General features: G+C 32.0%; 2 protein-coding genes and 1 non-coding gene across 3 annotated transcripts; all 3 read right to left on the bottom strand.

The window, feature by feature from the left end:
* Nucleotides 1-1,106: 1,106 nt before the first annotated feature.
* Nucleotides 1,107-2,589, bottom strand: LOC145556424 (protein JINGUBANG-like). The gene has a single exon (XM_081618077.1). It carries the CDS (start codon nucleotides 2,569-2,571, stop codon nucleotides 1,168-1,170), a length of 1,404 nt encoding a protein of 467 aa, XP_081474203.1. The 5' UTR covers nucleotides 2,572-2,589; the 3' UTR covers nucleotides 1,107-1,167.
* A 3,831-nt stretch (nucleotides 2,590-6,420) lies between these two features.
* LOC145556423 (exosome complex exonuclease RRP46 homolog) lies at nucleotides 6,421-14,006 on the bottom strand. Its single transcript, XM_081618076.1, has 8 exons — nucleotides 13,685-14,006; nucleotides 12,878-12,991; nucleotides 12,315-12,415; nucleotides 9,310-9,330; nucleotides 8,912-8,984; nucleotides 8,637-8,704; nucleotides 7,815-7,944; nucleotides 6,421-6,753 (listed from the first exon to the last, which is right to left on the bottom strand). The coding sequence occupies exons 1-8, from the start codon at nucleotides 13,788-13,790 to the stop codon at nucleotides 6,638-6,640; spliced, it is 729 nt and encodes a 242-aa protein (XP_081474202.1). The 5' UTR covers nucleotides 13,791-14,006; the 3' UTR covers nucleotides 6,421-6,637.
* On the bottom strand, nucleotides 10,588-10,648 carry LOC145557216 (small nucleolar RNA snoR101). Its single transcript, XR_014092265.1, has one exon. It is a non-coding gene; the product is annotated as a small nucleolar RNA snoR101 (small nucleolar RNA).
* Nucleotides 14,007-14,989: the final 983 nt, after the last annotated feature.

Here is a 14,989-nt window from a genome sequence, read left to right as displayed (position 1 = left end):
CATTATATATTAATAAGAAATATTTATATAGAATTGATGAATCTAAAAATACTCCACATAATTATGTCCTTCTTAATTATAAATCATAAGGATGCCAGTCAAAAGTAATTTATATGAATAGTGTTGAAAGTGAAAATATGTCGATAACTACAAAAATGATGAAATTATAAATTTTATTTGGACAAAATTTCCTTTAAGATTAGGGTTTTGAAACTTTGATGTAGGTGTATTTCCTTTTTAATTCATCGACTTTGTAACATTGTACAATACTTGTAGATATGACGACAACATACTCTACATAATGGTTTTTTTCCAATATAATGTAATGAAATCTAATTCCTTAAAACTATATTTATGTTTCAAATTAAAGTTCAAAACATAAATAAGTGTTTTTTTTTCCCAATTTGTGTCAATTTTTGATTTCAAAACCATCCTAATAAAAGATGTAAGTCAGAACGTTAGTTGTAAGCTCAAACCAAAAAGTTAAATTCTCAAGCTAAGAACATAACGAAGTGAGAATGTTTTATTAAGCAAAAGCAAGCATACATATAGAAGGGTGAGTTTATGCATTAATTAGCACAAATTAGAAACTCAATTGTCAACTCTTATCTTAAAAAAAGTCAAGTGTCAACTTGAAAGCAAAACTAAGAATTGTGATTCTATTTGTAGTTTACACACCTACACTTCCTAATGCCTATACAAAACATAGTAGACCTACATCAACAACATACATAGAAGAATATAGGATGGTATGAAATATATCCTAAATGTATAAGGGATCAAATTTCGTACGTTTAAATCACTATCGATCATTTATGATTGGTTGCACCTATAAATAAACTTTATATTTTTTTTAGTCTTTTATTGTATTCTAGCTAGGTCAAAGGATTTAATTTGAGGTTGTAGGACAAGTTAATTTTGCTATTAATCTTGGTTGACGTCTATTCTTGTTCCAAGATTTATTTAAAAATTTAATACATATGTATGTAAGTATACATTACTTTGTAGCACAAATTAAATGTAATAACCTAAAGGGCATAGCTAGGTATGAAATTAGGATAAAAAAAATGATAGTAATAAATATGGTCTCTACTAATATAAATATAAATAACACAGTAACACACTACTCCGTACATAAATAATCTTGATCATCATGAAATTAAATTATTAAACCAACTTATGTAAACTGCGACTAATTTGGAGCTTCTTCTTGACCCATGAAGGAGACAACACAGGACTTGTCTCAAACTCCATTTGAGATTTACTCTCCTCCTTATCATCATCATCATCATCTCCGAAAGGCGATTTCTTTAATTCCGAAGACAACAACTTAACTCTCCACGTCTTAAACGTTTGATCCAAACTAGCACTATACACCAAGAAACTCAAAGCAAACTTATCCTTTTGTGAAAAAGCAGCCAAGCATCTTACAGGCCCTCTATGACCCTCCAACACCGCGAGGCACTCGTGTATATTACCTCTTCCTTTCTCTCTTTTCCATATCCTAATCGTCGAGTCCTCAGATCCACTGATCACAATATTCTCAATAGTCACAAGACTAAGGACCGCGAACCTATGCCCTTGTAAGAACCCTCCATGAGTGTACCTACAAGAGAGCTCTTGCTCCCAATAGTTAATCGTACCATCCGTAGAACCCGAGTATAAGAAGCTCTTATGTGATACCGCGACACTAAAGGCTAAGGCATGAAAAGGGTAGGCATGAAATACAAGAACCTTGATTAGGGCATGGGAGTTTTCACCATAAACCCTTAACCACATTTTTACCGTACCATCGGATGAACATGTAAAAAGATAACCATTTTGTTGGTTAACCACCATATCATTGATGTTACCACCATGAGCTATAAATGAGTCAATACATTTCCTCTCATTAACCCTCCAAGCTTTAACGGTTCGATCGAATGAGCCGGTGTATAGAATCCCTTCAACATGGTAGTAAGCCATGCAAGAGATAGTGTCCCTATGTTGTGGGATAATAATTGGTTTAGAAGTGCCCATAATTTGTGGGGTAATTGGCCTATAAATGATTTTTTTGAAATGACTATCATTTGGTAGGGTAGTTATTTTCCTAGGTTTAAAGCTACTACTACTACTAGTACTAGTACCACTACAATTCTTCATGTTCCAAACCCTAATCTTGTGATCCTTGTGTGAAGTAAAGAGTACCTCACCATGAGCCACCATGGCTCGAACCTCACCCGAGCTTGCATGTATGTATCCTTTTGCATGGCAGTCCAGTGACTGCCATGCATGGATACGACGGCCAGATGAGCCGGTTAGCACTAGGTCATTTGACACCGCAATGGAGTAGATATCTCCATCGCGGTGCATAGATGAAATACAACAATAAAGTAGAGAAGGGTGTGTAGGGGTCAATAAAGGTGAACGAGACCATATGGATTCGGGACTTGGTGGGAGCAATGGTGACGGCGATGATGGTGGTTCAGGGATGAAGCTAAGGTGGTGTAACGAAAATTGATTAAAACTCGGTGATTGGTTAACTTCTTTATAGGTATTATCATCTTCATCACCATGAAAATAACTAGACATTGAATTATTTCTATCAATCTTGACACTTCGTATGGTGTGGTTCATAGTTAGAAAGAAGAAATTGAATAAAAAGTGAAGAAATTTTGGAGAACGTTACGTTGAATTGTAAGGTGGTACGTGTCGTAGGGCATTTAAGCATGCAAGACGCATTTAAAAAGCGTCAGAAAGTTAGCTAATCATTATTAATGAAAACTTACATAAGGAGTAAAGAGTTTTTGGCAATATAATGCTTAAGACTTAAGTTGTTGGTTGAGGAAATGGCATGCATTTAAACACGCAATTCGAATTAAGCAACAATTTATTATGCCCCCACAAAAATTAATCTGTTTATGTTTATGTATGTAAGAAAATTTTTGAACCAAAAAATGTATTTAAGAAAACGTGTGCATGAATTAGAATCATTATTGCATCGACCGCAAAAATAGTTTAAATTTATTGCACTGAAGTATATATTGAACACATCGTTGCATCTATCACCACAACAATTGGATGCTTATCCGGTTTATCACCTTGATAAATATGAGTTGTTTATCAAATGACAAATTTGTAATTAAATTAAAAAAAACATTTATTGTTCATGGTAAAACCGCTAACATCATTAGCGATTCTACCATGAATATATATATATATATATATATATATATATATATATATATATATATATATATATATATATATATATATATATATATATATATATATATATATATATATAGTTCATAGTAAAATCTCTATTGGTGTTAAAAATAGTGCAAAAAAAAAAAGCACTATTCATGATAGAACCGCTAACAATATTAGATGTTCTTCCTTGAATAGTGTTTTATTTATTTATTTACATATTTGCCACCATAATAAACAACTCATGTTTATAAAGGTGATAAACTTGTATTTACTCCAAGAATAATTAGGAGACTATTTAATTTGATTCGTTATGTATGATGATCTTATGACATATATAGTACTTACCAAGCTAATTTTAGGTTTAATTACTGTGGTGGTTAGTGATGAGAAAAAGGGTCGGGTAAACAATTTATATAGGGCAATGCTACCCCTTAGGACTTTAAATTAAATAAGTACTCCGTATTAGATATCGCTCCTTATTTGATACACCGTATTAGTTTAGAAATACATAACAAAATCACATACACGTAAATTAGTGTAATTAATGAATATATTTCATTACTATTTTCCTATTTCCGCTTCTTATGTAGCCCATAAAATTATGTACAACATTTTTCCTTATAAAATTTTAATTAAGAATAATGTTTATGGACAAATGTAAATTGAAGATTAAATTATCTCAAAATTGGTAACGAATATTAGATGGGTTGGATGCTTCCAATTAGTTGAATGGGTAACGATGTCATAAACTCATAATAAGCAAAATTGGCAGCTTGTTATATAATGTTATGAGTATTGGACAATTTGGTATAAAAAAAATTTACATCCAAGACATCAAGGTACATAAAATTAGGCATAAGGACATGTAGCCCTAAATTTTTAACAAAATTCACTAAATTCAACGTGTATTTGTCAACCCGTAAAATTTTTTATCTGTACATTTATTTTAAATGACTGCAATTTCATTTATTAATTTTACTTTTTTTTTTCTCTTTGTAATTGTAGTGTACTTGTTGATATTGATTTACTTTAAAATTGATTCACTACAAAAAAAAACTGTGAGGTCAAGGTTTACACAGCTCAAAATTTAATTAAAGAGTTAATAGAAAACCTAACAATTTCTTATGTATAATTAATTAATTAGGTCATTGATTTGTCACCATACGTACAAATGTACAATTGTCAAGCTGGATGTTCGTGTGAAAGAGTTTTGTAAAAATAGCTTCTTTTATATACATAGTACAAATCATAATGAGAATTGAGAAGGATCAAGTTGATATTTACTTGTACTTCTTCATAAAAGAATATGAAATCACTCCATCCACTTGACTTTAACTCGAATCGAATAAGTAAACAAAAATTAACAAGCCAAGTTGAGATAATTTAACTTCAATAAAACACAATAAATGGAGCATTTGAAATCGATGAACGGCCTCAAAATTCATAATATTATACTCGCATTTGATTCGGAGTTAATAATCACATTAATATCGTAATTCAAATATGGAACAATTAAATCCAAATAAAAGAGTATATTAGTAGTCTTTAAAAAATGGTGGATCCTACTACCATCGTTTCTTTTTTTTTTTTTTTTTTTTTTGTAATAATTTAATACGAAGTGTGATAAAAATATCTTATCGTTACAAATAATGTGAAACGGAGAAAGTAATAATAATAGAGGGGCCAATATTGAACCTCCAATCTGTACTCTTGTCCATTCAAAATAAGTGCACTCAAAGAGTTTTATGGCACCTTGATGTAAGCAATACCAATACATATATTTGTACTCATACAATACACTAGTAGAATTTATAACAAATACTCCATAGCTAACCAAAACAATATAATACCACCTCCGTTTCTTATTATGTGCAACAAAGGAATATTTTATTTCTTACAAATAATACCCCTTTGTTGCACATAATATGAAACAAAGGTAGTATAACGAAGTACAAAGTATAACCTTGTATTTATATTATGGGTTGGTCCCCAACCGGACCCGAGGAAGATCCTACATTCCTACCTATCCTAAAGGGAGTAATTTGGGAGTCATAAGGATAAGAATGGGTGATGAAAATAAATCCTAAAATTTCCTTAAACAAAAAATAAAAAAATAAAAAAAAAAAATTGAAATGTTTAATATCTCACAAATAATATCCCAAAGTTACAACTAATACAAAATGGAGGTAGTAAATTATCCCTAACTCTGTTGAACATTGTCTTGTCATTGTTGTATGTACTCATAAGTTACTACAATACTACTCGTCTTAAATTCTTAACGCAACCCATGTGTTGCATTTATTTTCTCCATCTTATAAAATTAGGTTTGCATTAGGACGACATTACTTTGTTCTTTCCCTTTCAATTAATTTCAAATCCAAATTGTATGTCCTATTTATGGGTGAGAACGGAAAATTTACTCTTTTATCCTTAGTTACTTGCTCGCAAGCAATTGACACAAATTTTTAAGAGTCATGAAAAGGTAATACTATCGGTTTTTTTTACTCGCAACGAAGGGGTATTATTTGTGAGACATAAAATATTCCTTTGTTGCGAATAATAAAACTAAGTTTGGGGAAAATTTGAGAGAAGAAAAATACTAAATCAAAGAATGAACACATTAATTAAAAAAAAAAAAGTGATTTGAGGCGAAGAAAGTACTTGTATATTTTTAACCAAGGACTTGGGGGAGTAATAAGTTTTGAATATAGCAGCAGTCCAAATTCTAACAGAGATACCATACAAGAGCAGCACAACCAACAAACGGTTTTATATGCAACTACATCCTTAAAATTTATCGATGATTAAATACAGAGTAGAGAAAATTTGATTTTTATACTGTAATAGGCATACTCGTCAAAATTTATATTCTCTTCCCGAACAAAATCTTACCATATTCATTTCGAATTTGTTGGAACTAAAATGAACAAAACTGAATTTCAAAACACCAACATCTAGATAGATGTAAAATTACATCCTGTAAGCAGTTTCAGTCATCTTATCAGACAACATTAACTTTTTTTTTTTGTTTTTTGTTTTTTGTTTTTTTTTTTAATGGAGACAACATTACTTTTAATGTGCACAAACACATTAGATTTTTACATTAAATAATTTTACTGTCATCTGATAACCCATAAAATGTTTGACAGTCTAGCTTTTAATCATCAAAAGACAGTGAGTAATTATCTTTAAATGTTGCAGCTACAATCTAATGAAGAACTCTAAATATACTGACAGTATTGAGCTTAAAAGGCCAGAAGTAAAATTGCTTTCAATGTCACACTCACAAGTAATGCAGACTCAGCTAGAAATAAATGATACAAAGCACAGCTGTTCATATCAGATGGAAGTAGATACAACAAGAAGTAACTTTGTGAAAAATTTATCTCCCAAAGACAGTAATTGTAACACCCCAATAATCATACAATTTACCTAGCCAGATGAATCATGTGTCCCCAAGCAGGTCACTTGGAAGCCGATTTTGCAAGCGGCTTCTTAGAAAGTTAGAGAGCTTTGCTGTTGCAGCTCGTCCACTCTTGAGACAGTTAAAATAGTCATCAACTGCAAGAGAAAGGTATAGATTAAATCTAATTACAACTGGTGATGATGCAGAAATGAGGGTACCGATTAAATATCTACATATAAATTTATGGAAATCAAATATGCAATAAAACACACGGCTATAACCAAGAGCCTGGATTTCAATTCTTCCATGTTTCAGAAGAGAATAGCAAAGTAAACATGATCAACAAGTTAGCATTACGCTGATGCAAGGCTCAAAAAGTATATAATAAAGAATAGAATAAGCAAACAATTACTAGACCAAGTAAGATTGGTTAAAAAAAAACAAGTTAACATCATACAGACATACACCAGTTGCAATAATCTCCATCTCCACATATGAGTATCCTAATGGAAGTTGCACAAGATGAGATTTTTATTTCCATTTCAAAATAATACTCAGGCTACAAGTGACTTAAGCCTGCCTGCTCATGGTACTGAGTTCTAAACTTTTGTTAAGTTAATTTTAATTTTATCAACTGTGGCTAATTGCTCCAAAATGCATTGAGTAAATATTATGCTCTTGTTGAGCAATTGGACATCAGAAATAATTCTGAATGACAAACTATCCTGGTTCAATGACAAAGCCTGAGTGAAGATGTTGATTGAAAATTTGAAATTTAATGAGCCCATCAACCACCCTTTCATTAAACCCAAAACGAAGGCATAGTCTTTACTACAAAATTAAGTGCATTAATGAAAAATTAACATCTATCATAAGAGCCATCCAATGACGGGGTGGGTAGCAGGCAATTACACGTCAGTTCACCCAAGAGCATCCAAAAATATCTTAAAAGCTATATATTGCTTATAGTAGCAATGTAACATTGTAACTGCATAGAGAATAGGACAGCTAAGATGGCACAGCCCTATCAAGTCCCCTTTAGTGTCATTGCAGCTCATATATAAAAGGCTCAGCACCTCATTTTAAATGGGGAAGAACTACCTACTTCATGATGCTTACGACGATATTAAGCAGCTTATATTACATGTGCATGCGTGCGTGCATACAATTGGCTGTGACAGAGAAAGGGAAGTGTACAATTAACAATGACAAGTACCTGACATTGCTCCATGGGTCACAGATGTGATAATCCCATGCTCCATTGGTTCATCATTTGTAGGGCCTGAATCTTGTACAACTGATAACACGGAATTTGGAAACACCAAATACACAAATGCCTTCATTTTCTGCCAGCAAACAAATATACTTAGATGATGTAGATGTTCCATTCACAATTTTGCAACACATAACCCCTCGCATTTCCCCTCAACACCGAAAACAAAAATTATAATAATAATAATAATATAAATAACAAAAAAGAATTTGCTTCTTTAACAGTGTGTTTGCATAAAGAAAGAGGAAGGAAAAGAAGGGGAGGGAAGATAAGAGGAGGGGAGGGAAGAATGGTGAGTTTTCCTTCCAAATCTCTCCATTCTTGAAGGGGTCATTTTCCTACAATTTAATCCCTCCATTTCTCTCCCCTTCAATTCCCTTTCTTCTTCATTTGTTATCCAAATTAAAGATATCACATCTCTCCATTTCTCTTCCCTTCTTTTTCCTCCATTTCCTTCAACCCAAACACACCGTAAATTAGGTAAGGGGTAAGCGCTGGTGGACTGAAAACGGGAGTGCTATGGTCTAGCTTGAAAAAATAAAAACCTCAAAAGCCATAATTTTTCCCCCTATTCCATCCACATTAACTTTTCACATATTGAGAAGTTTTTAAAGATTTTAAATTAGAGCCTTTAGCTTCTAGAATATCCTTTATGAGAGGATGGTTATTCTTCTCAAAATTTACGGAACATTGACCAATCACCAACTACTAAAATAATAAGATACCATAGAGAATCTTAGAAAATAAAACACGACCATCACTTACCTGCTCTTCTAGTTTTGTAGGATCCAATATAACACATCCTGTTTCAGCCAAACAACAGCATATTGCAACTGCAGCACAAAATAACTGTAATGTCACAATAAAATTTAAAAATAACAAACAAATATATCTGTACATAATCATCTCTTAGGATCTCAAAAGTACCTCAATGCATGAAAAATCTTATTGCTACTCCCAGATGTATAAATCTAGACAAGACTCCAAAATTTGAAACATTCATGTCATTTTACTAATTGAGGGAGGAGTAAAAAAAATACCAGCAAGATGCTTCAAAGGGATTCCAGCATCAACAAGTGCAGCACAAGCAGCATTAATTGCACAAGGAAGAAGCTAGTGGCAGTTTCAGTCAAGGAAATTTTTAATGATACAAGATCTTGTAATTGGATTTTGATTCATGGACTAGTAAAGCAAAGCAAATCAGGGATTAAACCAAGTATGTACACAACGACACGGGGTTAGTAGTCAAATTTTTGCTCATTATCAGCACCATATCAGCTAGAAGCCAAAGCAGTAAGGAAATTATAAATTAAACAAAGAGAGAAGAATTATCATAGCCTCACAGGTAAAGATAGAAGAAGACAAAGTTGATAAGAAACTAATAAGAATATCAATGTGAACAGCAAGACATCGTGTAAGTAGATTAACATAAGGATACAGCACCATCATCATTAACAACCTGCAAATAAACACATACAAAAAAATTACAGCCTTTTTACAATATGGATGAGGGGAATGGGGATGAGAAAAGGGTTGCATTGATATGCTAGGTGCAGTTTGGTAGCTTGTTATAGAAGAGCAGTTCAGTATGAAAATAAGTAAAGAATATTTGCAAGCACCATCACATACAATAAGATAATTTCTGAACTCTTTAAATTTTCTTCTTTTCTAGAACTGTAGTGAGTTAGTGGAGATTAGAGATAGTTTCACTGAAGTTTCAGTTTAATAAATAAACTCACATTAAATTAGCAAACATGAGAAGGGACAATCAAAACATCAGATAATAAATTTAATTAACAACATTAGTTGGTTTCCGTCACTAGTTAAAGGCGTTTACTCGTAAACACATTTCATCATTGAGAATGCCCAACCTCACTTAAATAATTACACAACAAATTTAGAAGTGATATGAGCTTGAGAAAGTAAGAGAAATGCTCATAATCTCTATAAACTATTCCAAATCTCCTAATGTTTATCCATAAGCAATTTCCTTGAAAAGTTAACTGGCTAAAAGTATATATATATATATATATATATATATATATATATATATATATATATATATATATAAATAAATAAATAAAATAAAAAAAAAATCACGGGAAAAGATAATGTTGCCATTATGTATTATCCCAGAAAAAAAAAATAAAAAATTATATTCACAAACAGGAAATAGTGAACACCTTTCCAGGGGTTTGGAAGCCTAAAAAAAACAATTAAGTGAAGACTAAGGTAGATGTGATTAAACTAACACTGGGACCTATATTGCTTTTCATAGCCAATAAGGTGAAGAGCATAAAAGGCACTAAAGCCACTAACTACTTTCCCACCCCTCACGCACACACATACACACACACACAAAAGAAAGAGAAAGAGAGAGAAGAAATAGCATTTAGAATCAGTACCAAAATCTTAAAAATTCCTTTTATGCTAGGAACTTGAAGGGGAGATGCGCAGTTTTATGTAACTGCTGGTTTTGTTGGTATCATAATGCTTGCAAGATCCTTGGAGACTATGATAATATAAACATTTCACTTGGCCAAAAAACGTTTATGTCAGAAAGTATATTACACACCCCACATTTTGTCTATGATTAAATCCACCCTTGATGCCCCTCTGCAACATGTTGTAAAGTAAAATTATACAAAATTCAACAATATTCAAAAGGATTCTTTTAAAAAAAAAATATTAGATTTCTTGGTTCTGCAGAGAAACTGGCATCAGTTACCTTGAATTTCAACATTACTTACCTGATATTCAGAGATCAAGTGTATAACATCATATGCCACGAAATTTTAAATAGGTAGAAAAAAATAAAACAGAGTATTTTCTCAGGTAAATTAAAAAGGCTCCCCCAAATTAATCATAAAAACAACCAATATTTATATGTTTTTTAAATTCCAACTCCCTCAAGATCTAAAGAATCAATGGACCTTGTAGAACATTTCATCAACGTAACCACAAGGTCCACAATAGAAGATGTGCAAGACAATCTTCTAGTGTAAACTTGGGAACATCAGTTAAATTGAGTGATAACAATGGAAATTATAATTAAAAGACCCTACGGAAAATAGACCCTTTTCGTTTAATAAAATAGAAGTACTCAAGGTTATAAATGGAACATAATATATAAAGTAAGCAAGTATCTAATATTTATAAAATTTGTTTTCAAAATAAAACCTTACCAAAACAAAAAATTTAGGGTTATTCTACATGGTGCCCTTGTGTTTTTTGGGTTTCTACATGGTGCCCTTGTAAATTTAACTCTCTCTATGGTGCCCATGAGTTTTATTAAGGTTATTACCTATACCCATTCCTTAATTAAATTTTAATTTACATTTAACTATGGTTAACAATTTTTTTTTTCTCCCAACTCCATTAAACCTGATTTCAATTTTCCTATCTTACCTTCTTTCCACTGAACAGCCACGCCTATTTTGGTATTACTTTATTTGCAATTCTTTCTGGTTTTATTGTTTATATATATTTTTTTTTTCTTGGGCTTATTGATTAATAATGGTGAGTAATTTAAAGGAGAGATTACATTAGAAAATGCCTTAAAAGTCAGTATGCAATGATAATCACAATATAAAATCAACAACTAACGCAGTATAACAAACCATTGTACTCAGAGAGTTTGCTAATTGTTAATCGTATCACCAGAAGCCACAAGGTGTTTGCTTGAGCTGAAATTGCCCAAACTGGTAATTTTATCACCAAGCAAGCCATAAAAGGCTGACTTGTAGCAAATTGCTCCTACCATGAATCTAACCAGGTCAACCGATTTCAACAATAAAGCCTTTTCTTTTTAGATAGAACAAGTAAGTAATTAATCAAGTAATCATAGCTTTTAGAATAATATGAGCAAAGACTTCCAGTTTCATTGAATTGAGATATTTAAGTTGCAAAGTTTGTGAATTGTGCATAGAACAGGGGTGAGTGAAGGGAAAGGTGAGTGGTTTGATTAGAATTGAGAAATTTTATTTTATTTTATTTTTTTTGTTTCTTTTCTTTTACTAACCACGGTCAAGTGTAAGTTAATTAACTTTTAGCCAAGGAATAACCCAATATACAAGGGCACCATTGAGAAAATTAAATATACAAGGGCACCATGTAGAAACCATAAAAACACAAGGGCACCATTGAGAAAATTAAATAAACAAGGGCACCATGTAGAAACCATAAAAACACAAGGGCACCGTATAGAAAAACCCAAAAATTTATATATTGTAATAACATTTAGAAAAGTAGAACAAGGTTGCAAAAAGTCAAAAACAGTGCATCAAATAACTACGGGGCATATATTAGACAAAGCAGATACTACTAAATTGTAATAGTAACCAATTTTAGGTGGAGCAAGAATATAAACAGGATAAGATTTTAACATTCGGCAAAACATTATCCTGAACAATGCAGAAGATCAAGTAGAAAATAAAGTCTTACCTGAACAATTATTGAGGTGGTTGTATTTGGGTTGATAGTCAATATACAGATACTTTGTAATGTTCTCTTCAGAATCATCTCATACTCCCTCTCCAATTTACCTAGTTGATAAAAAGTTATTAGATGATTGAATCTTGATACTAGGTCTAGGTGAGAACAAGATTCAAATCAATTAAATATGCAAGTCCAGGGATGTCACGAATAACTATCAAGGAACAGTCAATGAAATCAGATAAGATTTCAACATTCGGCAAATTCATTATCTTCATACAAATAAATTTGTCTAAAAATCATTCATATATAAGCTGATCATTTCCCTAAAAACACAATTTAGGAAAGGCATTGCAACATATTAGAATTTTTAACTTTTCTAAAAATTCTTCAGCAGTATTTGGCAAATGGAAGCAATCATTAACAAGAAGAGACACTTAATAAAAATGATAAACATTGTCATATGTACATATCATGAATTTTATGAACACATACTCCACACCAAATCAGATTCACGAGGGTTAACAAGTAAGCAAGAGCATGGATGTTATACAATATAAAGCTAACCTTACCAATTTGTCCTGTTTTGGGCTTCCAAATAACTTCAATTGAAGCCTTCTCTGGATTTTCATTCTTCTTAGTCCCAGCCTTTGGTCCATAAACTGCAGCTAACACTTTGGTATCTCCTATAAAACAAAATATATGAAATTACACATCTGAATAACATCATATCCAACATAATTTCTTCAAAAATCTCAACCCTTGTGCAATTACATTAGAAGAAGGCATTATTCAGACTCCAAAACAATAACAATATCCAAACTCAACAATTTTGTCTGCTTCACGAGGTGAAACACGAGTTTAGCACTTCCAAATTCTAATGGGCATTTGAGCTTGGATATTGATCCTTCACACAGACCATTAAATCACAAAGTAAAACAAGTGATCTCGGCCCGCATTCTGCGATCTTCCTATTGAATACAGCATTTATGCAGCAAGTTCAAGCATTACAGAATGTAAGAAGCACTCATCATTGAAGACAATAAGGAAAAACAATTTTTAATAGATATCAAACAATGCATGAAGAAATTGTCTTTTTTGAGAAAATAGCAAACCCAACAAAAATGGCCCACTATCAAAATCCATTCAAGACAACCACATTGCAAAATTGACAGAAATAATCATCAAATACCCTCTCAATCAGCGTCACGCTACTAGTTCAAATTACACTATCAATGTGGCTATTAATTCCGGACGGAGGGAGTATCAAAACCCCTCTCATCATTAACCCAAAATATCAACAATTAATAAATCAAAAACATAAAACAATACTCAAATTTAAGGGAAAAAAATACCCAGAACGATTCAAAAGAAATTACCTTGGGACCAACTAGCAGAACCATGAGCACGATTAAGGACAGTTCTAGAACAAGCCAAAGGTCTCAACATAGTTGGCGTACGCCCATCTTCCCTATCAACCTCCATTTTTTTGCTCTCTCCTCACTTTTTGCGCCTTCTTCTTTGACACTGCTTTCGCTCTTTGCTTATCACTTGCACCAAATTGCTAGCAAATTGAAACAGAGAGATTGAACGATTTGAAGAGTTAATTGTAGAAATTTATGGAGGAGAAGAGTTTTTGGGGATTTAGGGTTTTAGCTAGGGTTTATAGTGTATTTCCAGCAAGTGAGAAATTGGGACATTTTTAGAGCGACAAAATAGAGGTTTAACGGGCAAATCCGCCGATTTCAATTACCCGCTTTTTGATGGATCACCTGAATCGGGTCTATCCACTTCAAAATGTTAATACGGAAATGAATATTTTATGAGAAAGGGAAATTAAGAGCTAAACTAGGGTCTGTTCACATCAATAACTATACGGCTATTTCACAAATGTCACTAAGTACTTGTAAGATTCACCAAATGTCATCAAAGTTTTCAAAATTAACCAAATCCCACTGACAAACAATATAATGACACCTCGTGCCACTAATAGCATATGAACGATAGTTTTCCGTTAATGCAATTCTTATTTCACCAAATGCCATTACTTTGAAAAATTATTTCACCAAATGCATTATTTTTTAAAATTAATACACAATAATTATTTAGTTTTTTTAGATTTTCGTGACAAATATTGTTCGGGTAAGGTTTTGGGGGTCATTTTGACCCTTTATGAATATACATTATTACATTAAACTCGAAATTGGCAACAAAAAAAAAAAAAAAAAAAAAACAACCGTAAATACCCTGTTTTGCATTTTTTTTTCCCAAAAAAAAATTACGATATCGACATACAAAACGGGGCACATATGTTAGTTTTTAGTCAATTCCGAGTTTAATTTGTTATCATAAAGGATCAAAATGACCCCCAAAACCTTACCTGATCAATTTTGATAGTTAAAAAATAACAACACGCTAATCGATATATCTTTCAACACACAAAACAGAACATTTACGTTATTTTTTTTTTTTGTCAATTTTGAGCTTAATTTGTATCCATAAAGGGTCAAAATGACCTCCAAAACCTTACCCGATCAATTTTGATGGTTAAAAAATAACGACACGCTAATCGAAATATTTTTCAACACACAAAACGGAGCATTTACATTATTTTTTTGTCAATTCCGAGCTTAATTTGTATCCATAAAGGATCAAAATGACCCCCAAAAGTATACCCGAGTAAT

The sequence above is a fragment of the Chenopodium album genome, chromosome 8 (genome assembly GCF_948465745.1).
Source record: "Chenopodium album chromosome 8, dcCheAlbu1.1, whole genome shotgun sequence".
NCBI lineage: Eukaryota > Viridiplantae > Streptophyta > Magnoliopsida > Caryophyllales > Amaranthaceae > Chenopodium > Chenopodium album.
Note: the sequence above shows the minus strand (reverse complement) of the source record. Positions and strands in the feature narration are given on the sequence as shown.

Bases quoted from the DNA above. Each gene is read 5' to 3' on its own strand.
- LOC145556424 (XM_081618077.1), bottom strand. From the start codon at position 2,571: ATGTCTAGTTATTTTCATGGTGATGAAGATGATAATACCTATAAAGAA.
- LOC145556423 (XM_081618076.1), bottom strand. From the start codon at position 13,790: ATGGAGGTTGATAGGGAAGATGGGCGTACGCCAACTATGTTGAGACCT. The intron at 7,945-8,636 runs GTAAGTGATGGT...GTTTGCTGGCAG, and splicing joins CTACAAAACTAGAAGAGCAG to AAAATGAAGGCATTTGTGTA. The intron at 6,754-7,814 runs GTACTTGTCATT...TTTCTCTTGCAG, and splicing joins GACCCATGGAGCAATGTCAG to TTGATGACTATTTTAACTGT.